Source organism: Amblyomma mixtum, chromosome 3 (assembly GCF_055824585.1).
Source record: "Amblyomma mixtum isolate Tamu chromosome 3, ASM5582458v1, whole genome shotgun sequence".
NCBI lineage: Eukaryota > Metazoa > Arthropoda > Arachnida > Ixodida > Ixodidae > Amblyomma > Amblyomma mixtum.
In genome coordinates, this window is record NC_143014.1 from 45,651,470 (window position 1) to 45,676,745 (window position 25,276).

The 25,276-nt window shown below is 47.8% G+C and overlaps 1 protein-coding gene across 3 annotated transcripts in view; it reads right to left on the reverse strand.

The window, feature by feature from the left end:
• LOC149350013 (ADP-ribosylhydrolase ARH3-like) overlaps window positions 1–25,276 on the reverse strand; it is a 101,333-nt gene that overhangs the window by 10,356 nt on the left and 65,701 nt on the right. The window contains exon 1 of one of the 3 annotated variants that reach the window (XM_089579019.1): window positions 7,167–7,361. The exons of the other annotated variants lie outside the window; for them this stretch is intronic. Coding sequence (XP_089435145.1) covers window positions 7,167–7,214 — 48 coding nt within the window. The 5' untranslated portion in view covers window positions 7,215–7,361. Of the gene's footprint in view, window positions 1–7,166; window positions 7,362–25,276 lie in introns of those variants that run through there. 3 annotated transcript variants of the gene reach the window in all.

Below are 25,276 nucleotides of genomic sequence, written 5' to 3' on the forward strand. Positions count from 1 at the left end.
TGTCTAGGATGTTCGACACAATGTATATGAAACGAGGAACGTCGAAACGGGCAATGTCGAACTGGGTGGGGAAGTGGGTGGTGGTGGAGCGAACGCGGCTTCGGCCGCTTATCTGTCTCTCTTTTCTTTTCCTCTGTCTTCTCACCTCTTGATTCCCCTCTATCTTAATTAGGCTAATTTATTAATTAAGCAATTAACTAAACTCAATCCCACTTAGCTGGAGCATCACTATACGATCCCTTTAATTGGTTGCATGGTTACTAGCCAAAGTACAATTGGCCCCATTTGAAATGTGACGTGACGTCACTGTGACGTCACGAGCATTTTGACCAATTGAAAAGCGTGACATCTCTGTCGACAACTCCTGCTTACAACGATGAGGCATTAAAGGCTTCCGCCTTAAAACTTGTTGGGCCACAGCGCCGAGGGTAACCGCGCATTTTAGAAATTCTAAAACCTGATATGGATATTACTAGCGATGTGCTACAGGATTCTCAATAATTAAGGAGCCCAACAGTAATAGTAACAGTATTAGTTAATCAGCCTGCTAGTTAGGAAGTATTAGCTGTATTCTGATGTACTGCACCTCTGACAGTGCTATGGCAAAAAAGGAGGTCTTCTAACTCAAAAATCCTATTTTGCAAAACTGTGTAAAGTCTTAGGTGAAACACCCTGTATAACAGGCCGCTTTTGCACAAGCCACACCAATGAACGCGCGTTTGGCGGCATATTAGGAAAGCAAGCGTAAAATAATGTTCAGGCAAGCCGTTATTGCAACACAGGCACCACGGCTGTCAATCAGGCACCTATCGCGCATATGCGACCATTACGTCACGACGAGCATGCGCAGTTTGCCCCTGCCAGTGGGTTTTGCGGTGTTGAGAATGGGGAAATGGCCTCTAGCGACGCGCCTAGAAACGTTTAGCCAGCAACCCGGGATGGCCAACAACCTCCAAGAATTCCTCGGAATTTTTCTCTCAACCCTCTGCGAGGTCCGACTAATGCTGACAGTATACCAAGTCGCACTTTCAACTTCCTGCCCTCGAAGAATAAACAATGACCAACAGCTGCAGTTGCGTTATGCTGCTGGGCTACGCTCTAAACACGGAAGAGGTAAAAAAGAGAGTAAGCTGTTCTCTAACGCACTCCCTTTTAAGGGGCAGGGCATGGTGCATGCACAAGCCCTGCTGTACATTTCCGTCACTAAAAATACGGAATACTTATGGGTGGCAACGGGAACGAATTTCCTCTTCAGAACACGCGATGATCTAGCAGTTAAGAATATTTTAACCGAAGTTCCAATCTCTTCTATTTGCCAGCCTGATGACCTCCGGTGCTGCGTTTGAAGTCTTCCTCCCATTGCTAACTGCATCAGGTTACTATATATTGCTTTCCAGTGGGAATATACCGCCATTGCCCAGAGTAAGCATTCCGTATATTTAGTGATCGAAATCTACTCCGGAACTTGGTTTGGTTTGGTTTGGTTTATGGGGTTTAACGTCCCAAAGCGACTAAGGCTATGAGGGACGCCGTAGTGGAGGGCTCCGGAAATTTCGACCACCCGGGGTTCTTTAACGTGCACTGACATCGCACAGTACACGGGCCTCTAGAATTTCTCCTCCAAATAAATTGAACCGCCGCGGCCGGGATCGAACCCGCGTCTTTTAGGCAGCACACCCTGCCTTTAAAAGGAAGGGCACTAGAGGACAGCTTACTTTCTCTTTACTCCCATATATGGGCTTATTATTCGTGTTTAGAGTGTAGTAGGTACGTACATTCGCATCATGAAAGAATGAGCTCAGTTATGCGCATACAAGAAGCGCTAGTTCTGCAGTGTCTTTCGTGCTCCTACCTTTGCGCACACTTTTTCACGTCGCTGCAATCACGTAAGGTTCGAAAGCGACTTAAGTCATTAAATGAAAGAGTATTGGCATAATGTTCGGTTCTTCGAAAGCAAGATACAAGCGATAGCAGGATACACAATTTCGGAACCTATATACATAAGTCTGAAGGCTGCCCCCATCCTGCTCTCTTTCCATCCAACTTTTACAGCGGAAAACAAACGCGGTAACCTGAATGTCTACAGGCGCTGGTCTCTTTAAAAAAGTAGAACGTTTAGTAAGTAAGTAGACTTGCATACGCCATTCAGCGCGAGAGTGCTTACCATTCTAAACGCGCTCACGTCATGAAACGCGAAAAACGCAAAAATTTTATTTTTGCGCGACTCGCTCAGCAAATGTCAGTGGTTGCGTGCTGGGTCTTCATTTTGGCCGTCAGTAATATAGCGTTTCCTGGTCATGCTCAGGACCCAAGACAACTTCTGATGGCACAGTATATGAAGCCGTATTTGTGCATCTGGTCTAAGCGTGGAATATGTTCCGCCTAAAATACGTAAACCTTCTGTTTTGATTTAATGAAAACGAACCGAGAAAGAGTGAGACTACAACACCAGAAAGGCGCAGTGCCTAGATGGAGAAGTGGAAGACTGGTTTGCTGCTCTAGCCTAGAAGTAAGGGCACCAAACCTACATTTCCTCTTCCCTGCTCAGCGAAACCAACGAAACGCATCCCTGGTATCGAAAATGTTCTCACTCCCCAATGTTCGAGGAGAGCTGAAGAGCCTGTACTGCGATTTCATAAGGAAATAAAACAGAAGTAAAAAATGCATATGCTACTCAAAAGCGCTTTTCAGGACATAACGGCAATAGTTATAAAGTGCGGTTGAGTCACTCGCGAGGTTAAAGCAGCGATGTTCAATGCTACACAAATGCACTGCTTCGGAAGTTTGATAAAAACCGAAAATTGTCGTTGCCTTTTGTTAATACACCTTGATAAAAATATTAAGAGCTTTACCATGCAGTTCATCGAACGTCAACAAAGGTGTAAAAATATGCGAATTCACTTTCACGAGAGTCAAACTTTTGCAGCATTCTTCACCCACTTTACCCATAAGTGTACATTCATTGTACACTCATTAAGTTAAGCCTAGGTTGAATTAAGAACGTTTTACCCGCTTTTTGATGAACGTTTTTAACCGCCAGCGCAGTACACACAGTGCCGCCGCGGTGGCTCAGCGGCTGTGGTGCTCGGCTGCTGACCCGAAAGACGCGGGTTCGATCCCGGCCGCGGCGGCTGGAATTTCTTTGGAGGAGAAATTCTAGAGGCCCGTGTACTGTGCGATGTCAGTGCACGTTAAAGAACCCCAGGTGGTCGAAATTTCCGGAGCCCTCCACTACGGCGTCTCTCATAGCCTTAGTCGCTTTGGGACGTTAAACCCCATAAACCAAACCAAACCAAGTACACACAGTGCCCTCGGTGCCATAAAGTAACGTCGCAGCGTGAACCGATACATCACGTGGAAGGACTAAAATACCTCAGGGCGTAGCTTCACTTCTGCCTTTCGAACCTGACGCGATCATATGATACTGAAGAAAAAACAAAAAAACAGACCAGTTTCACGTATAGTGACAACGGGCTTGCACTGTCATTGCTGTGAACAAAGAAAATAGCATGACGGGCTTTCGCTTTTCCTTTACCACGGACGCCTGACGACTCAGGGATTGTCAATGCGCGTGAAATAGCATGAGCAACAACTGCAGCTGTTAACAACTGCTGATAAACGGACAGGCTTTTTCCACACGCATTTTTGCTTTCACGCAGTGCTGTTGGGCAGCCGTGTGTCCCCGATAAAGGACACCTAGCGGATAGCAACAACGCGGGGGCAAAAAGGCTGCTACAAATGGGAAACAAGTTAGGAATTGCACGAGATTTTAAGCAGGGTGCGCTTATGAGCAGTTAGTATGAGCGCACGCATTAGGCTACGCGCCCGCAGCGAATGGAATTCTCGGAAAGGCTGTGTACAAAGTGCACAAACGTCACATCGCGGTAACCTAGCCTGGCTTTCTTCTAAGTCCAAAACTACGCGAACGCAATTAGGTCGACGCGACCCGCCGTCGCATAAGACTTGGTCGTTAGCTGTAAGAGCGGTGCGCGCAGCTCGGAGGACGCAGGATTGGGGAACGCCTGGTCCGGCCCCGACGCAAGCCCCGGTGAGACGCGCAACGCAGACGGCCGATTAATAGAGGCAAGACGTCCCTCGTTGCCCGAAACTGCGATTAGGCACGGAAACTGAAACTTTGCTCAACATGAATGGCCCTCATCAGCGCAGAAACAAACTTTACTCCGGATTCATTGCGCATTCTCTGACGTGCCTGTGTACAGATTACGTGCCGACTTATAACGGTGCCATTTTCCAAGGGGTGTAGGAGCCGCAGACGCCCGAAGCGACCCCTGTCAGCGCGAGCATGAAGCACGTTCGATTTGACAGACCCTGCTATGACCCGAGGAAAGTATTGCGCGTTCATTTTTTGTTTGAGCAAGTGTACTCAGTGTTCGTGCTAAACGAGACCAATATTAAAGCGCTGGCGGCGCTTACTCTCAGACAAATTAGTCGAGGGTAGCGAAGCAGACTGTCCTTCGTTTTTTCGCGCTCAGATATTACAGTGTCGTCTTCACGTTTTCTTTATCATCATCAGCAGCAGCAGCCTAACTGCCGTTTACTGCAGGACAAAGGCCTCTCCCATATCCCTCCATTTAACCCTCTCCTGTGCCAGCTGCGGCCACCTTATTCCTGCAGACTTCCTGACCTCATCCGCCCACCTTACCCGTCGATTCCCCGTGGTGCTTGCCTTCTTTTGGAATCCATTCCGTTACTCTTAACAACCGTCGGTTATCTTGCCTTCGCATTGCATGCCGAAGCCACGCACATTTTTTTCTTCTGGATTTCGACTAGAATATCAGAAACTCGCGTGTCTTCCCTGACCCACTGCGCCCTCTTCCTGCCTCTTAACGTTACACCTATTTTCCTTTCCAGAGTTCAACGCGATGACCTCAATTTCATCTGAACCCTTTTAGTTAGCCTTCACGCTTCTGCCCTGTAGGTGATAACGGTAGATAACAGCTGTTATGTACTTTCCTCTTGTTCCCTTCAGCGAGAACATAAGCTGGCAATAAAGTTATCACAAAATCTCATCCCTGCAGCAGCAACTGTATGCGCAGCCTTGGTCAACAGTCTTCAGGCAATAGGGTCCACTTTACAGCCTTGTAGTGAGGTATTTAAGGCACCCCCGCAGCTAAAATTCTCTGGAGTGTGAGGAGGATTCTCGGCCTCCCCTTTAAGGGTTTTCATAGCCTCAACGGCATCGTAAGTGTGCCGCTACACAAATTAAAAAACAGGCTCTGTGGCTTGATTATTCTTCGCGAAAGTTGTACGTCTCGCTGCGCCTCCACGCGTTCTCAAGCCCCTTTGCGCATAACTTGTAATCGCTGCTAAGGGTAGAAGCGGCAATGATCTGCTATATTATTAAATTAATAGCGGCAGTGAGTTCATTAGCCATGCATTCATAATGAGGCAGCACCAAAAGGGCCCACACAAGGTTCCCGATTCCAACATGAAGCATCAACCGACACCTCCGGAAGTTCTGTCGGCTTTCCAGTCTTTACCTATATATGCATTGACCACATATCACCGAAAACGTTTTATTCCACAGATCGAACGTTGTCAGTTCACCAGGGTGAAACCTAGACAATAGCGAGTAAAACTTTACCGTAGGCTACATATGTTGCATTCGTACGGAATATATTCAAGGCTCCTATAAACAGCCGCAACGACCATATAACCCATTGACGTCCCGAAAGAATTCTTTGAAGCATGGAATGTGATATTCAGTAGAAACACACTTCACCTTCCTAACAGCCTGTATTATTTCGATCATAATCAGGAGCAGCACCACCATAGGCCCATCTGTAGGACGAAGACCTCTCGCAATGGTCCCCAATTAACCGTGTCCTGCGCCAACTGCGGTCACCATATCAGTGCAAACTAATTTTAGCTCCCTCCGACCCCGTCTCTACGCCGTCCCCTGCTGCGCTTACCTTCCCTTGTAATCCACTCCGTTTATACTCTAAGCGACCACAGGTTGTCTGTTTTCCGCATTAGATGCGTAACCCACGTCCATTATCTCTTCTTGATTTCACCTAGACTATCATAAACTCGCGTATCTTCCTTGACCCACTCTGCCCTTTCGTGTCCTTTAACGTTACACCTTTCATCTTCCTATCCGTACCTCGCTGCGATCCTCTGCAGGGCACAGGTAAAAACACTTAATCATTTGATCTCAGCGCCCAAAAATTTGTAAAACTGGGCAGTTTAACAACTTAGGTGAAGGCGTACAAACAAAAATCTTCACTTCTATTTTGTAGACTTTCTATATCAGCTCATTGCGGTACATTTCAATCTTTATTAATGTATGCGGCAGGTGTCACGTGCATGCATAGTCATGAAAGTGTCACAACTCGTACCATTAATGCGGACTTGTTTTCACAGCCAATCACTTCGCGCCTCAAAGAGGAAAAACGAAAACAAAACGAAAAAGCGAACGTTTTGAAGCAATGAAACCTTTTTCTCATCAACCTATGTAAAGTGGCATGTTTGCAGTTGGTAAGTGTAGACAGCGAAAGTTCTACGGTACCAAGTGAAGAATTAGTCATTTTCTACATCTTAACCCCTTTCAGATAATGTAGGAAAGATGACCACAACGTATTTTTTTTTTTTTTACTAGTGCAAAGGAAATCCAAACCACAGTCATGCATGCCAAAGGAATAAAAGCTGGCACTGGTGTCATCCATAGCATGCTCGAAGCTTGATTGCACAGTTAACATGCTTGTCTTCGTCCTGTACGACTGCAACTTCAGTCTTGAAATTTCAGCGACCACGATTTACGAGAATCTTTGTTTCATTTTCTTTTTGCACGCAAACCATCTTCGAGTCTCAAGTATTGTCCCGGCTTAATACATGGCGGTCTGAGACACAAGAAAAGCCATAGTTCCACTCTTATTTACCTCCTGCCTAGATCTGATAATATCTCATTACCAGGAGAAACTAGCCAGCACTTCTACACAGCCCTGAGCAGTAAACCTCATATATTAAGTTATGACAAAGTTACAGTGACGAAAATAAATGCCTCAGGGTACTTGCGCACACAAAAACACCAAGCGGCACGAGCAAGCACTAGATGAGCGCAGGGCTCTGCGCGAACCTAGCACGTGCGTTGGCAAACACGTGGACAGGCAAGCAGTAGTATATAGCATGCCCGTGGCAGCGCTCACCTGGCGCAGGAGGTTCCTAACTACGAAGCTCCTCCGGGGTGCAGGCATGGCACGGAACCGGGTTAGGGCGAACGAACGCACGACCACAACCACGGCTGACGGGCTAGCGAGCGGCGGCTTTATTCGGTCCGCTATCCGCGGGCTGGCGCACCAGGCGACGCTTATCGAGTCACGTTTTCCCGGGCCTCACACACTCCTCTCCGTGGCCCTCAATGGAGCGGTGACAAGGGATGGATTCCGCGTAAACTCTCTCTCAGGCGAGAGCAGGGGCCAGCCGGCGCCCGCGCAGTCGCGTGCTTCGGCGCGATTGGTGAGCGCGCCGACAGTGACGTCAGGGACGCAGCACGCGCCAGCGTCTTAGCGCATTCGCTGCGTTGGAGTGCGGAGCGCGCGGTAGCCCTTACGTGGACTGCTTTCGAGTCACAGGCTAAAAGTTCCTCGTTTAGCATTGCATTGAAGGCACTCCTCCACTGCAGTGTCGTGCCAGGGTCGCTTTTAGCATATCGTAAACCGACTATAGCTCTACCGCTCCCCGCCACTGGCTGCCGCCAACGCGCATGCGCTGATGGACTGCAATTAGGGGTCCCTTGCGCATGCAAGCTGGCGGCAGTCGGTGTCGGTAAGCGCTAGCTCTATAGGCGGTATACGATATGCTAAAACTCTACAGTAAATCTTTGCAAAAAGCGCTTCCTCTGCGTCGCCATATTGTTCGCAGGGCTGTTGTGTGCACGGGTGGCAAGCACGGAGCAAGCGGTAGCTCAAGCTTTCTACATATGCCCTCGAAAGTATACAGAGCCAGCGCTCCGACCACTCCGTGCAGGCAACGGAAAAGTCCCTAGGAGAAATCATGTGCAAAAACTGGAACTAGCTAGGCCTCCGTTACTGCACCAGCCACCTACGCTTCCGGCTAGTTATCTCCATAAATCGTTGACGAATGGAGCTCGTGCTCCAGCGCTCATGAAGCACTTGGCAAAGTGACCCTTGCTCTTGCCGTCGCAAGGTGCAAGCGCAACTCTCTTGCCTCAGCTCGTTCAGAGTAATATCGTTTTCCAAGCTGGTTAATATCTATTTAGGAGGATAAGACAAAGAGCGGTGAAAATGAGAAAATGATACCTTATTAAGGAAGGCCGAACAGACAGATGCAATGGCACTATAACGATATTAACACAAGCAATAAGTAGGGGCAGATTTATGGGCAATGCTGAACGCCATTGTTTTTTTCGACGAAAATAGTAGAAAAAGCACATGCTTCCTATTAGACCTCCCCCTCCAAGAGTGACTTATAAATTCGGCCCTGGCAATAAATTTGTTCAAACAGTCGCAGAACATTCCCAAGAGATAAAATATTGGAGAGAACTCTCACCGCGACCCGCCAGAGCACGCCACCTTTCCGCTTATTAGCGTGCTCGTTCATATCAATCAGTACACTAACGGAATTTCACCTTCCAACGCCAAAGGAACGCCGATTATGCAACGAAGAAGAAGAGAACGCCGGATAAATTTCAATTGCCCGCGATTTTTCAAACTGAACCGAGAACCTAGTGCATGGGAGTCTCTGCACATTGCCTTCATCGAAATGATGGGGCCGCAGTCTGTTCGAACCTGCGACCTCGTTCTCAGAGAACGCCACAGCCAGTAGGAGACCCTGGGTGATGGGCAGTTCATCAAACTCGTGGCTAAGCTGCAGAGGATCGAGCCACATTCTTTGCAATGAAACGACCAGCCACCAGCAAAGAAATTATATCCCTCAAAGCGCGTGCTAGTGGCAGCTCTGTAGTTTGGGCTGTCTGCTTAAAAAAGGCATGGCTTCCCAGCCCGTAATATCATGTCAAATTTGTGGCCAAGGATGTAATGCGTGCAGCCTTAGCGGCATCGGAAGTTGGTTGAACCTGCAGGTCATGAATGCTGCCGACTCTCTGCACAAGCGAACAAGATTCGGTGTTGCCAAAAGCTTGCGCGAGGAAATGTTCGCCTGCCCAGCTTCCTTTCGGTCAACAGTGAGACGACTGTATGGAAACCACTTACAAAGCGGCCGTTATTTTTACTGCGCCTGCTTTCTCACCCAAAGGCAATAGCTCCGCACAAAGGTAGCTGCTCCTCTGGAGGGTACTTTTGCTCGACACACGGGCTAAGCTTAATTCTACAATTTCCCGTGAAATTTAGCGGCGATGCTGTCCCAGATTAGCATTAACCACACGTAATTCTTAATAACAGGAAGCTTATAACCCCGAATTCAGGGCAAGCGCTTCTAGTTCCCTTGGCTGCCACAACGTGGCGCATTGCTTTGAACATTAAAAAATAGCGCGTCGACATCATTCGTGTCATAGGAAAGAGAGAGAATGACTGAGCGGCTGTCATTGAAGCGCTATATAGGACGCTGCACTCTAAATATAAATTAGTCTATATCGGAGTAAAAACGCGGTTAGCTGCCCTCTAGAGCACTCCCTTTTAGAGCAGGGTATTTCTGCCCAAGCTCTATGGTTGATTTCTATCACTAAACATGCGGAACACTGACGGTTGACAACGGAAACAAATTCCCTCTACAAAACATGTGAAGTTTTATCAGTTAAGAACATTTTAACCGAGAGTCTGCAATCTCTTCTATTTGCTAACCTCAGGACCTCCGGTGCCACGTTTAGAAGCTTCCTCCCCTTGCTAACTGCGCCAAGTTGCTACGCTTTGCGGTGGGAATATGCCTCCGCTGCCAAGAGTAAACACTCCGTGTATTTAGTGATCGAAATATACCCCGGGACTTGGGCAGCATACTGTTGAGAACGGCGTCAGCAAGTCTCGTCTCGAAAGCCTGCCGTAATGAACCGCCCAGAGAGGACCCGGGTGACAGCTGGCTCCAATCATCGTGGCGGGCCGCGTCAAAGTGCGGCCGTCATCGACCCTAAAGAACGTCGCGCTGAAGTCTGGGCCAAAAGACCTGGTTTCCGCTTGCTCTACGGCTTTCCGAGCACCGCAGTGGGCTGGCGGGCATTATTCCCAACCGTCGCGAACATGTCTGAAGACAAAGGACCAGTTTCCGCCGGTTTCCCCGATCCCGCGCGCCTGCCTTGCGCGTCAGTTGTTATGAAGAACAGGTGTCAGCAACACGTGTGGACCACCAGCTGGCCAGAGAACATCACATGCTCACCTACCGCAGTCTACGTTACATCGACGGCGTCCGCCTCTCCCTCAAGATCAACACTGGACGGGGGGTGCGCCCACGAGTGAGTGTGTGATCATGTGCCAAAGTGAACTTGAAGGGGCTCTACCTCCTCGGCAGGCCGTCCTCCATCTAGGGACTTTAGAGAATGACAGCCTTATAAAACTCGGATGCAAGTGTGGACGAAAGACTCCCTTTTGCTCTTGACGTTGTACAAACTGTAAATGTAAACCCAGTCGTCTTCCTTCGCCCATCACCCAACTCCTTCATTCACGGCAATCCTGTCCAGGCTGGAAAGGGCCTCGACTTGGCCGAGGTGCCGTTAAGTCGCGACCCCAAACCCCACATCCAACAATACCTAGCCTCTAATAGGGTGTGCGCTAGAGGACAGTTTGCTCACTTTTTTTTCTCATATAGGCTAATTCGTGTTTAGATTGTACGCTTAACGACACTGGTTGGGTGCTGTCCCGTATTCCCGATAGTGCAAAACTAGCAGCTAACTGTGAAAGCAGTCAACTATAAATGGTTGTGATAGTGCCGCCTGCTTATAGGCACCTCAGAAAAATTACTTTGACAACTCTTTTTTTTTGTCATTTCAAAAGCTTTCTCATTATTGAACCAGCCAGAAGCCATGATGACCAAAAATTGCCTACAAGATCAGCGGGTGCGATAAGAATTTCATCCTGAGACGCAGAAAACTATAATGCGTTCAGTGTATTGTAGATTTCAATTTTATTAGTACCTAACGAATACTGAGAACAACTGAACAGGAGCAACAGAAACCAGAAACTTGTAGCAACAATTAGATAAAGCTTATCGCGGAACAAACAGAAAAAAGGCTTCCTGGCTTGGCGTTCATAAAAAATACAGCAAACAACATCCGTTGTATCTGCACTCCTCAGTAACGAACAAAGACCAGTCGCGCCGTGTCTTCAATAGAAGCTCCTCAAAACATTCTGCTCGGCTGCCACGCCGATCCGAACAAAGGTGGAAATCTAGGCAGACACGTGAGAAACAAATTCCTTTTCGCTTATCACGCGACCGGTTGTCTCCGCGAATAGCACGCGAAAGGTGGCTATCGAGTCAGCAGCTTGAACTTGGCGCACCTACAGCGGAGTGACGCGCGACTTTGCTCGCGTTCGATGAAGCCTGTTTCCTGACCCCGACAGTGAAGGAGGGGCCGAAGGGGGACTCTGGTCATTAACCGTCCAGTGTAATTTGTCCGTCAGGAAACGGGGAGAGTTGGTCGTAACCCCTACGTGGAGGCGAACTTATTGCAGAAAGCGCTGACTCTAGTTCTGCATTTGCGACGCTTTAAAGAGAAACAGAGAGGGAGGTGTATGTTATCGAATAGCCTGACCATAGCTCCACAAACGATGCACGATGCAGCATACACACGCACAGCACAAACTGACACAGACATACGGAGGAGTTCACATTGTCTGATAGAGTTTCAGGACCTTAAGAGAGGTCATACGAGACCTCGTAGCACGTGATGCGCCGACAATGCCCCCGCGCAGTCTGAGAACGTCCCGCTGTCCATCGCATGAGCCTCCGGGCAAGAATAGCGCGGCTTTTATAGAAAGACTAAATGACAATCGCGAGCGTAAATAACGCAGTGCTGAACAGAACGAGTTTTGTGTCTCACGAGTGCGCATATGTCCCACGTGAAATATTCGACGACTAGGCTGCCAAGGCTGTCTGTGCACATGAGGACGGCAAGTCGTTGCGAAATTCGCCAGCATCCGCCTCGGTTGCCATCGACACAAGTGACAAGGCTCAGCCAAATCATAAACCGGCCTTACGCACAAAGACCAAATAAAAGCTCCGTAAACATGGCCTGAGACTTTGGAGTGTGGTGTACAACTGGGAGAGGCTTGTACAGGCCCCTCTCAGTTTGGGAATTTCAAGGCACGAACAAGAAAGCCCGCGACCCGGAAGTTCCTTAGTGATATGCGTTTGCAGGGTAGTATAGTATACTGACAGTATGGCTTGCACTAACTGTCTTACACCGCTTTTTAATACGGCCGTATTTAATCGCAAAAAAGAAACCAACCGCAGTCTGCCTCCTTACACACTCCGTTAGCACCGCGGAGCATATATAGGCAGCCCCTTAAGTCCGTGCAACTTGTGTCTTCAACGTTATCCATCCCTTCCAACTAAGTGGCAGCAGAGCAGACGCTGGACACAAAGTTCCGAGCTGGCACTCTCAGCACTAGTCCTATCCGAGACTTTTCTATACACGTCCTACTAAACGTACTGTACTCTCAGTAAAATATAAATGCGTTTTCAACGTAACTGCCATAAACGGCACAGTGGAGGAGCCAAAGACCAAGAGTTTCAAGCGTCACAAATACTAAATTAAAACAAGCCTAATGGCCAGCTGTGTTAATAGTAGACGTGACGTATCCTCGAAGCGCTGACAAGGGGGTGCTCATAAAAATGCGTACTCTTGTCACTGATCACAGAAACCAGACCCCTCATATTCAGAATGTAGCACATTCAGAACCCTGTGCGCACATCTCCGGAAGCTAAGCCAGCGGCTCCATCTATTTATAAAGCAGGGCAATAACTTATAGAATCACGAGAAGATACACTATGCGACTTCCTCAACCAACACACGTCTTCCCTGAGCTGCCAACCATGACTTTATAAAAAATTTAAAGAGGTTGGAATGCGTGCAGCTTATCACGCACACTATAGTGCAGCGTGGCTCAGCATGCAGTGCAACCCAGAAGCATCAACTAAAGATATGAACTGGAATATATGACAGGAAAAAAAAAAAGCTCATGGTTTCGCACCGCACACTAACTAGCTCCCCCGACCTATACACGCTGTGAAGACCGCGAGATGCAAGCGCCTGAGCGAATGGAGCGATTGAGTGGCGGGTCGCGGCGAAAAATTTCCGACTTGTTGGAACCTCGTCGCACTGGCCGCTCGAGCCACCGCGCGATGGCTCGAAACAGGCTTTTGCGGCGCGGCGGCGGGAATCGTGAGCGTTTTCGCTTGCACATGAAACAGGCTTGAAGAGCGCGTAAAGAGAACACGGAACGCGTCCGTGCCAAGAGCTTGTCACGGCGACACGACGTGCTATCTTGTCTCTTCGGAAAACGACCGAGCAGGCACCTATTGTAACAGAAGGCCGCAGACCAGCGCATGAAAATCTTGCATAGTTTTGCTGTAAGCAGTAGGAAACCTATATGTATACAAGTCCATGCGTACGTTTGACTTTGGCAGGCGGAAGGGCGCACAAATGCACGTGCTCTGCTGACTATTTAATTACAGTTTATTACTGAACTTCTCGCTAAAAAGCTACAAGGGCGTAGAAAGAATCACCAGCGTGCTTTCTGAAAAGCAGCCGCTGTCCAGGGTGGTTTTTTCCGCGCCCTATAAAAAGCGGCGCGCAGCGCTCAAGGAGCCTGAGATTGCAGCCGCCCCGGCGCCCTGATAGCGCCTACAGGGCAACGCGGACTAGGCGCCTATCGGCGAGAGACGGCAGCTGGCGCCCCCAGGTGCGCAGTCCACAAATAAGGCCCCGACCTGTCGGGCTGCTCGAGCCTGCAGTGTCCATTTGTGGTACCCTTCACGACTCAAGGAAATATCACACCACAAAAATATTGTTAGAAACTACGCCACTAAAGGTCAGCTTTGTCAAGCTTCGCAACATTCTGATGGATGCAAAAAAAAAAAAGAATGAAGTATGCCTAGCTTCAGCTGTTGGTCAAGCAATTTTGACGACAAAGATAACTCAGAAATACGCTGACTTCGAAACATGTGTGTCCTTGACTACCTATGACACACACGTATACTTCTCTAGAACGAGTGCGAGAGTTGGCGATTGTGTGATCTTGATCAACAGATCTCTGCGCTAGTAAAATAACTAGTCAATTTCAAATCCTGAAGCGAAATGTCGAACGAAGGGGCCCTTTTTGTCGACAAAGACGTTGGAACTATAATCGGTTAAAAAGCATAGGTTAGCAAGAACAATAGAGCAGCACCACATGGCACGGCCTTCGAAATACATTTATTTTATAATTCCTTCCCCTAACAGGCCAGTCCTCGCCTTGTGATAATAAATACCACACAGCGCTGTCCCCCCCCCCCCCCCCAAACCCCCTCTTTACTTCTCGTAGGAGGCCGGACAGGCACTGTGATAATAAAGTCGTTCCCTCTCTCTACCTTTATTGGGAAGCGCGTGCCTAATATGTACAATCGTGACCACAGCATCAGCGAAGCTGAAGTGTACAAAAAGAGGGACTGTCGAGATAGCTCAGTTCTTTTTTGAACACCGTTAGCGAATAAGTACCCATGCATGCTTCACAGCCGCAGGCTATTTCGTTTGCTATCTCGCGTGTCAGGCGATCCTTATGATTGCTAGTTATGACGCACTCTTTCTACAAAGAGCAACCGCATGTGTTGCAATGAGCTGAAGCCACTTATCACGCATCCGTGCGACATTTCGCCCGTATTCCCACGTCCGATCATCAATACAAAGCCTCTTCAAACCAATATAAGAGTGACGACACGACAAGGGCGTACGCTTGGGAACATATTCTTCACTTTCTACAATCCAGATCTCATGCTTTTTTTTTATTTTGCGCACTAAAGATAATAAAGAGAACATATTGGTCGAAAGATAATAGGACACTGAGTACAACTTTATCAATTTTTTTTTGTTAGCAAGATCCGATAGTTGGCATTTCGTGGCTTTGCTGCTGCTTGTATGGCGGCGAAAGATGCGTTTATCTGATTAAAACTCGCGATTCTGATGAAGAAATAAGCGAAAAGTGACGTAAACGTGGACTCCGTGATTGCTGGTGGTAGCCGAAACGAACGCTACCGCCGGCCGGACGTTGAGTGCCGGACGTCGCTACTATCGCTTCGTTTACGTTTGCACCAGTGCTAGGGTGGATTCCGTTCTCGAAGCCGACAGCGAAGTTCTTGCAAAGAACTGCGGCTTGCACTTCAGCGAACTCAACCCCACACTGCGTGCGATGCTTTTGAGGGCTGAGGCGGTGGGTATGGCAGGATAGACCGAGCGCCGAGGAGTCGGCAGCGTCGGCAGCAAGCCAAGGTATATATACGCGTATTGGTGTGGCAGCTGTAGCTACCGCCCCGACTGATGAGTACTGGTACGTACTCATCACTGTACTCAGTACTGGTGACTGGTACGTACGGACATATTTAGATCCTGTAATAACAGTCCTCGCAGCTCTGGTTATGCAGCCCAGCGACTTCATACGTTGACCAAGTAAACACGCCGAGCGGTGCGCTTGCTAACGTGGAGGCTCGTGCAATCAGTGTCGAACCGGATTTTTTTCAAGTTCGGTTCGGGTTCGGGTTCGGTTCGGGTTCTCGCCTTCCAGGCTCAGTTCCGGGTTAGGTTCCAGAGCGACATTCCGTTCCGGTATGAACCGGTTCGATCCTGTCGAACCGATCCCCCCCCCCCGCCTTAACACAGGCCCCCCCTGCCTTAAATGCCTTGGTTTGGTGTTTACTTTTCTGTGTGGACACTGGTATACAAATTTAAAATCCAAAAATCCTTTTATCATGCAAAACCAAATGAACTAAAAATTAATATGAATTGCCTATGTATGCGCTAAGATGCATCTGGCGAGGGACATAAAATGAAACGCTAGTGGCTTTTGCATCGACAAAACCATTCAGCTTCAAGTTTCGGATACCGCGTCGCGCGAGTATAGGTAACACCCTGACCCGGAAGACGCGGGTTCGATCCAGTCCGCGGTGGTCGAATTTCTATGGAGGCGAAATTCTAGAGGCTCGTGTACGGTGCGATGACAGCGCCCCTTGTGGTAAACATTATCCGCAGCCCTCCACTACGCCGTGCCGCATAGGCTAGGTCATTCGAGGATTGCGTCAATTTTGAATTTCTCCTAGGCAGAGTACATGCGCGGGCGCCGTCAGGACCGCCGCATATGCGCCCTCTACCTTACCATGAGAGGAAGCTGTCCTGTATCGGCAGTTTCCGCCGACCCAAAACCGACTTGCCAGTCAACCCAACAGCACACCTCCAAAATGTATCTATCGCGCCCCTCCCCCCACTCTAAAAAAAAAGCGAGCCTCATGGAAACGTTGGCACCTCCTAACAACCAAAAGCTTACCAAAACAGTTTCCTTAGGTCAGCTGTTCGACATCACCTTTGAAATTCGCTTTTAATATTAAGGCGGAAGCCTTTAATGCCTCATCGTTGTAAGCAGGAGCTGTCGACAGAAATGTCACGCTTTTCAGTTGGTCGAAACGGTCGTGACGTCACAGTGCGGGAATTTCAAACGGGGCCAATGGTACTCTGGCTAGTAACCATGCAACCAATTAAAGGGATCGTATAGTGATGCTCCAAGTAAGTTTGACTGAGTTTAGTTAATTGCTTACTTAACCAATTAGTCCAATTAACCTTTCTAATCAGACCAGATAAATAAATAAAACCGACTAAGAAATTGGCCGAGCTTGGGAATCGAACCCCGGTCTCCGGAGTGCGAGTCGAGCACGCTACCACTCCGCTATGCCAGCTCGATGTTTTAGAATGAACAAAGGTGCGTCTAGTGAATACGGTGTCTTCGTTCACTCCCCATCTTCATCCCTTCCCGTTACGGCGAGGTTTAGGTGTCCACCGAGATATGAGAGACAGATACATTTCCTTTCCTCAAAAACCAATTTACCGACGAGCAAGGCGTATTTGTCCGCGTTTCAGATTGGTCCAAATTGGCGTGACGTTACCACGCGCGAATTTTGACGGGTGTCCACCGAAATATGTGAGACAGTTACTGCGCAACTTCCTTTCCTCAAATACAATTTTCGACTAGTGTCTACTGAGATATGTGAGACAGTTAATGCGTAATTTCATTTCCTCAAATACAATTTTCATTTTCTTCACTACGGCCCCTCTTTCTTCTTTCACTCACACTTCCTCCCTTCCTGTACCGTGCGGCTCAGGTGTCCACCGAGACGACAGAGAATTACAGCCCCATTTCCTTTCCTTAAAAAGCGTTGCGTTCAAAGGGCAACGCATCGCGCCGAACGGTTGGTGGCATTCCGTGGACTCCCTGGCAGCGCTACAACACGCTGTCGCGTTCCACTCCTAAAGGCGAAGCTTAAGAGTCATTAATTGGCAGTTAATTAATGCAACAACAAAATGTGAAGTGAACAATCGCGTAGCAGAATGCAGCACTCAGGCTTTCGCCTTTCACCACTTTAGCCGCTAAAGTTCCTCGTAATTTTCGCGCATCGCCGAGATTCTGACCCTACTGGCAAAGGTAGACATACCATTTTCAACGGGAAGCGCCGCTTAAAGGGGCGATAAGAAACTTTAGAAGACACCATGAGGAGCGGCAAAACATGAACTAAATTAACATCATGCAAAAAGGCACACACTACTGGATGTGTAGTGCTACTGAAAAGCATTAAACATAAACTATCTGTGGGACTTGCAGGTGGATTAAATGAAGGCCGCCAAGGCTTACAGGCCGGGAAAGGTTATCATGGCTCATAAAATCCCAAGACGAATACGAGAAAAAATTTCTGAATATTCTGTGAAAAGCGTGGATACAGAGTTTTGTGTAACAGACAATTTGGAGTACTTAATAAACATGGGTGGTGAGAAACAGATTACATGCAGTCGCCCAACTAAAAATTGAGTGACCATGGGAGAAGAAATTTTTCGACCCCCTATATCTCAGTATGCAGTACATGTGCAGGTTGAAAACACAGCAAGTCGCGGCTTCTCGCTAGTATATTGTGAAAGCAAGATTTTGACCTTTGCTGAAAACGTCACGTTTTGTTCTGGAAAAAAGAATGTGATAAAAAAAAGCAGGCTTGGATGAGGTGCGAGCACTTCGTATTTCGTATTGCACGGGCACAAGGTTGCAACATTTTCGTTGCAACACTGTTGAAAGCGCTGCAAAGTGCGAGGAAATAGGTACATCGCTGTATGAGATCTTCCTTACTTTTCTGGGGCGCTATTGAAAGGAGCCCATGTGTCGACATAATGTCTTGCTCTCCTGATAGAGTCTGGTGAATCTATCGCGCACGTGTTATCCACCAACTTGTCTCAGGGTTTTTACTTTTTTAAACCACAATCGGACAGGCCGTCATTAAAAACTGCACCTGGTAACCTTTAACGCTAGAGCCTTATCCAGTGAGGCTAGCCTAGCAGAGCTGTTCGAGGAACTAGCGGGTATTAAATAGGATGTCACAGGGCTTAGTGAGGTTAACAGGACAGATGAGGCGTATACAGTACTAAAGGTCGGGCACGTACCATGCTACCGTGTATCAGCGGACAGACGAGAACTAAGTGTAGCCTTCCTCATCAATGAGGATATAGCTGGCAACATAGAGGAGTTCTATAGTATTAATGAGAGGGTGGCAGCTATCGTAATTAGGCTTAGTAAGAGGTACAAGCTGAAGTTGGTGCAGGCCTACGCGTCTAATTCCAGCCATGATGACCAGATCTTTAAAAGCTTCCATGAAGACGTGGAATCGACAATGAACAAAGTAAAATCACGGTACACTGTACTAATGAGCCACATCAATGCGAAAGTAGGCAAGAAGCAGGCCGGAGACCAGGCGGTAGGCGACTATGTTATAGGCTCCAGGAATAGCAGCGGAGAGTTATTTACGGATCATGAATACCTTCTTACGCAAACGAAAGAACAGGAAGCGGACATGGAAGAGCACCAATGCTGAGACTAAAAATGAAATAGACTTCATACTGTGCGCTCACCCTCGCATCGCAGGGGACGTGGAGGTCCTCGGAGAGGTGCGTTGGAGAGACCACAGAATGGTAAGGTCTCGAATCAGCTTAGATTTGAAAAGGGAACGCAAGAAACTACTGAAGCGGAAGCCCATTAACGAGTTAGCAGTTAGAAGGAAAGTAGAGAAGTTCTGGATGTCGTTGCAGAACAGATATCCGGCTTTAGCTCAGGACGACGACCTTAATGTTCGAGCACTGAACGATAATACCGCAGCTATCATTACGGAATGAGCAGTAGAATTAGGTGGTAGGCTGGTTCGACAGGATACCGGCAAGCTATCTAAGGAGACGAAAGATCTGATTAAGAAACGCCAAAACACGAGGGCGTCTGACCCCACAGACAGAACAGAACTGGCAGTGCTATCAAAGTCAATAAGCGCCAGGTAGCCGACATAAGGAAGCTTAATATGGAGAGAATCGAGCATGCTCTGAGAACGGAGGTAGCCTAAAAGCGTTGGAGAGAAAACTAAGCATAGGCAAAAACCAGATGTATTTGTTAAGAGACAAAGAGGGCAACGTCATTAGCAATATGGATAAGATAGTTAAAGCAACCGAAGAGTTCTACACAAATCTATACAGTAGCCAATGTAATCAGAAGGTTAATGAGAGAGGCAGTAGCGCACAGCAAGGGGACATCCCGCCAGTAACGAAAGATAAAGTAAAGAAAGCCTTAGCAGCGATGCAAAGGGGGAAAGCAGCTGGTGAGGATCAGGTAACAGCAGATCTGTTGAACGATGGCGGGGAGATATGCTATTAAAACTAGCCACCCTGTACACGCAATGCCGTATGACCACGAGCGTACCAGAAGCTTGCGAGAACGCTAACGTCAGCTTAACCCATAAGAAAGGAGAAGCCAAGGACTTAAAAAATTACAGACCGATCAGCTTACAGCCTATAAGGTATTTACTAAGGTAATCGCTAATGGAGTCAGGACCACCTTAGACTTCAATGAACCAAATGATGAGGTAGACTTTCGTATATGGTACTCAACAGTAGATCATATTCACACTATCAATCAGGTGACAAAGAAATGCGCAGAGTGTAACCAGTCCTTATTTATAGCCTTTATAGATTACGAGAAAGCATTTGACTCAGTCGAAACTTCAGCAGTCATGCAGGCATTGCGGAATAAGGGTGTAGAAGAGCCCTGCACGAGTATAAAAATACTGGAAGATATCTATAATGACTGCAAACCTACCATAGTCCTCCATAAAGTGATCAATAAAATTCCGATAAGGAAGAGTGTCCGGCAGGGAGACATGATCTTGATAATGCTATTCACCATCTGTTTATAGAAAGTAATCAGAGGTCTGAACTGGGAACAGGTAGGGATAAGAGTTAATGGAAAGTACCAAAGTAATCTGCGATTCGCTGATGACATTGCCTTTCTAAGTCACTCAGGAGATGAACTGCAAAACATGATCAATGAGTTAGACGGGCAGAGCATAACGATGGGTCTTAAAATTAACATGCAGAAAACCAAAGTAATGTTCAACAGTCTCGGAAGGGAACAACAGTTTACAAAAGACCTCTCCCGGGCTAGGTCATCAGCGCACGTGTTTCTGGTCCGATGGGCAAAACATGCACCGTACTGAGGAGGCTCTCACAGGGAGAAGAAAGGCTGCAGGGCGTCTCGAATCGGGGAACAGAGGTGGCGGGGGAGCACTCGACAGCGGTAAAACCGGTTCAGAACCGAAAGTGGACCATTTTGCCCATCGGGCCACACCTTTTTGACGTCCCACTGTTTACACCAGGGAGAGGTGCAAGTGGTATGGGAATACGTCTACTTAGGGCAGGTAGGCAGGTAGTGACCGCAGATCCGGATCACGAGAGTGAAATAACTAGAAGGATGAGAATGGAGTAGAGCGTATTTTGCAGGTTCTCTTAGATCATGAACGGCAGTTTGCCAATATCCCTGCATACAACAGCTGCATACAAAAGCTGCATCTTACCGGTACTCACCTATGGGGCAGAAACATGGAGGCTAACGAAGAGGGTTGAGCTTAAGTTAAGGACAACGAAGGGAGCTATGGAAAGAAAAATTATAGGTGTAACGTTAAGAGATAGAAAGGAGGCAGAGCGGGCCAGGGATCAAACACGGTTAATGACATGCAGCTGAAATCAAGAGGAAGAAATGGGTTCGGGCAGGGCATGTAGTGCGAAGGTAAGATAACCGATGGTCCTTGAGGGTAGAAGACTGAATTCCAAGGGAAGGGAAGCATAGCAGGGGGCGGCAGAAAGTTAGTTGAGCAGATGAGTTTGCGGGGATGGGGTGGCCGCAGCTGGCACAGGACAGGGTTAAAGGTAGAGATATGAGAGAGGGTTTTGTCCGGCAGTGGCCGTAGTCAGGCTGATGCTGCTGCTGCTGAAGATGATGAAACCACAAACTACCCCTTCCTGGAAGCTGTGCTTAATAGGCGACTAAGTACTCGTGTGTCTTTTCTGCACATGGTAATGAGAAAGTTTTGTGCTGACACATTCGGTTTTCTCACTTTTTTCTTTAGAAATACCTGTTAGGGTATTTCCTGTTTATTTTACCATACTGCAGTCCAATGCGTTGGCCAAAGAATTGGCCTGCAGTATGGTTAAATAAAAATAAAAGTACGGCCATTCTCTTGGAGGCCTTCACACACAAACCCTAAAGACGCACCGCCCGGTGGTATACCTTCGGACACCCGCGGGTAAAAATATTCTCCCACCTACACTCTTCCATCCTAGAAAGCTCCCGCTCTTTAGAAGCCTCATCCTACACAGAAGCTACACCGAAATAAAATTTGAAGTCAAAATGGGAGGCGTGTGTGTGGTGTGTGTATGTGTGTGTATGTGCGTGCGTGCGTGTGTATGTGCGTGTGTGTGTGCGTGCGTGCGCGTGCGTGTGTGTGTGTGTGCGTGTGTGTGTGTGTGTGTGTGTGTGTGTGTGTGTGTGTGTGTGTGTGTGTGTGTGTGCGTGCGTGCGTGCGTGCGTGCGTGCGTGCGTGCGTGCGTGCGTGCGTGCGTGCGTGCGTGCGTGCGTGCGTGCGTGCGTGCGCGCGCGCGGATACCATTCTGAAGAAATTTTTGGATGTTTCAGAAAAATTCTGCTTCATGTTCAGCCTTTTTTGCCATCATGTTCTGCTTCACGTTTGCCGCGGTTTCCAGACGATTTTTCCATCGTTTGCTGAGAATTGGTGGTAAAAACATTTGGTTCAATGCAGCCGATGCCGGCTGTGAATGTTCCACGTATGCCGTCGCTCAAGCGTTCTAGAAAAAAAAAAAAAAACGCCAACAAGCATTAGCCGATCGTCTCACGCACCAAGAACCCGAAAAACGAAAGCGAGAGGCATATATAAGGCGCCCGACAAAGAATTAAATTATGAGCAGTTCGAGAACAACGTCACGAAGCCAACCGCAAGCGTTTGTCATCTATATTTTCGTATAGGCAGAACCATTCCAGCGCGTCGGCATAACACAATATCCTTTCATCACAGTTACATTTCGGCCGCCGCGTTGGCTCAGTGGTTATGGTGCTCGGCTGCTGGCCCGAAAGACGCGGGTTCGATCCCGGCCGCGGCGGTTGAATTTCTTTGGAGGAGAAATTCTAAAGGCCCGTGTACTGTGCGATGTCAGTGCACGTTAAAGAACCCCAGGTGGTCGAAATTTCCGGATCCCTTCACTACGGCGTCTCTCATAGCCTAGTCGCTTTGGGACGTTAAACCCCAAAACCAAACAGTTACATTTCACTGCAAAAACATATTTCTGTATTTAATCATGAATGCATGTGCCAGGGAGCGCATGCATTTCCGCATTACCGCGTAATGTAATCGCTGTTTGTTTCTATTAAGTACCTCTTCTCCTGTCCCAAGCTCGTCTTTCCTTGCTTATTTCCCTCGCATGCAACGAAGAATATCCAGATTCTGAAAAAAAAAATACAGCAATTTATGCAGCCTTTCTTTAGTAATATAGTAATATTATCTGGGGTTATGACACAGAGGTTATGAGGGACACTGTAGTGGAGGACTCTAGATTAACTTCGACCACCTGGGGTACTTCAACGTGTGCGAACCACGCACAGCACACGAACGTTTTTGCTTTTCGCCAGTCTGAATTGGGCCGCCGCGGCCAAGGTCGAACCCTCGACCTTCTGGTCAGCAGCTTAGCGCCACAGGCACCGAGGCATCGTGGCGGGTCTTATTTTGTATCTGCTGTCTGAGACGACGAATGCCTCCGAGTGTAAGTGTAGCACAACTTGGTTGGGTTGTTATGGTACATGACACAAATAAAGGGAAGTTTTCTCACTAAGAGCTCAATGAGTTAGAGCAGTGCTAACAGTTTGATTCAGACTATCTGCAAACATGTGAAAAGGGACACTAATAAATTCAAGATTTCTCATCAGTCTGGCGCAAAATATTTTACAGTTGCCGAAAGCATATTACAGACGCACCAATGAGGTTGCTTTCTAACACACTAGGCTTCCCGCAGCTTTGCTGTCGCGCACTAGGGGCCATTTTCGCCCTGCCAAGCGCAGATAGCTTCCGGTAGATAAATCTATGTTGTAGCACATCTCATTCCGCCTGCAAAAAAAGAAAAAAAAATATTCCGTTTTGTAAGAAAAGTGGGACTGAACAGAGACCCGAACCGATTCGGAACGGTCCCTTTGAATTGTTCCGGTTCGGGTTGAGTTCTAAGATGGCGAAATAATACGGGTTCTGTTTGGTTCCGGTTCCGGGCAAAAGAGTGAGTTCGGTTTCGGTTTCAGGTTCAGGTTCGGTTCCGGTTTGACACTCTGCGTGCAACACTAGCTAGCCAAAGGAGTTTTCCTCATCGCATGTGCGTGCCGCGGCGTGAACATCGTCCTAGGAGCACCTAGAGGAGCACTTAGAGTTCCTTTGCTGCGCTGCACTTGTAAGTCTAGACGCGTCAAAAACGAAACCAAGCAGGCATGCAAAGAGCGTAGCCGCGAAGCACCAATACATACCGAAACTCAGCTGGCCGCCGGCTGCGCCGCCAAGTATAGGTTTTCTTTGGATTCCTACATTGGGATTACCTTTTTTCTGTCTTCCTCAAGTGACAAAAATTCACTAGTGGTTTCAAAACAACACTTATATACTTCAGTATCCAAACGCGCAACCTTCATGCACGTTTGTCAGCCTCAGAGATACGTGCTGTTTTTCTGTTATTTCGTCATCGCGCTTGTGCTCGTCAGATTGGTCTGCTGCGATACCTGTATTTTAGTTCTTGCTCTTTTCTACCTTACAAAAGCTCTGTTTTCTGTAAGAGTGGTGTTTTTGTGGTTAGGAGCTGGTTTTATATCGATAGAAGCCAACTTCAATTTCTCCTCAGTTTCCCTGTAAACGTCCAGTCTGACCAACGTTTTGCTCGTGGAAACCTGGTGGCACCTAACCTGGGCGTTTCTTTGCAGGGAAAGCCGACCGCCGGTACACTTGCACCCAAAAGAAAACCGCCGACTTCCTGGAGGCATAGGGATTCGACTCAAGCACCTTCTGTATGTGAGGTAGATGCTACGCCACTATGAGGCCGCGGCAATCTTTCGCCAGAAAAAAAAAGAAAAAAAAAACATGTGATCCTTCCCTACCATTGATATGAATAATCTTAGGTGTAAGCAGTACCAATCAGCGCTGCGCTGTATTTTTGTGAATTTTCCCGCAACGGTTTCGCTGCGATTCGCAGAGTGAGCGGGAGAAAAAAAATAAAGACGGTCTTCTGAGCCACTCCGCAGAGGTTGACAAAATAGAAAAAACTCAGGTCCGCGTGCTTGACGATAGCGAAGAGAAGCTTGTCAACATGTGCGTGCTATCGATACGCGAAGAGGACACGTTCAGCCGCGAGAAAACATACAAGCTTCAAGTTGTTGCAGTCTTATGTGGCATGGCGGAAGCCATCGGGAACCAAATGTATACGATGCATCTTCAGTACTTGTGATGCAAAACCGTGAGTTTGCCCATAAAACCTAATTGAAACGGTGATCACAAATGGAGTCTGGCAGCCCTACAGTGGTCTGCAGTGAACGAGGTTTAAAACAGAGGCTTAAACCTCGTAACTCGAAACGAACGTCCACTTAGAGCTTTTCATTTGGGTAGCTTTCGGGGAAGAGATGGAGTGCAGCAAAGCCTAATCTCATGCAAGGAAAAAAGTGACACCTGGTTACGCGTCAATGTAACCTGAAATTCAACGACAAACGATGCACAAGCGGAA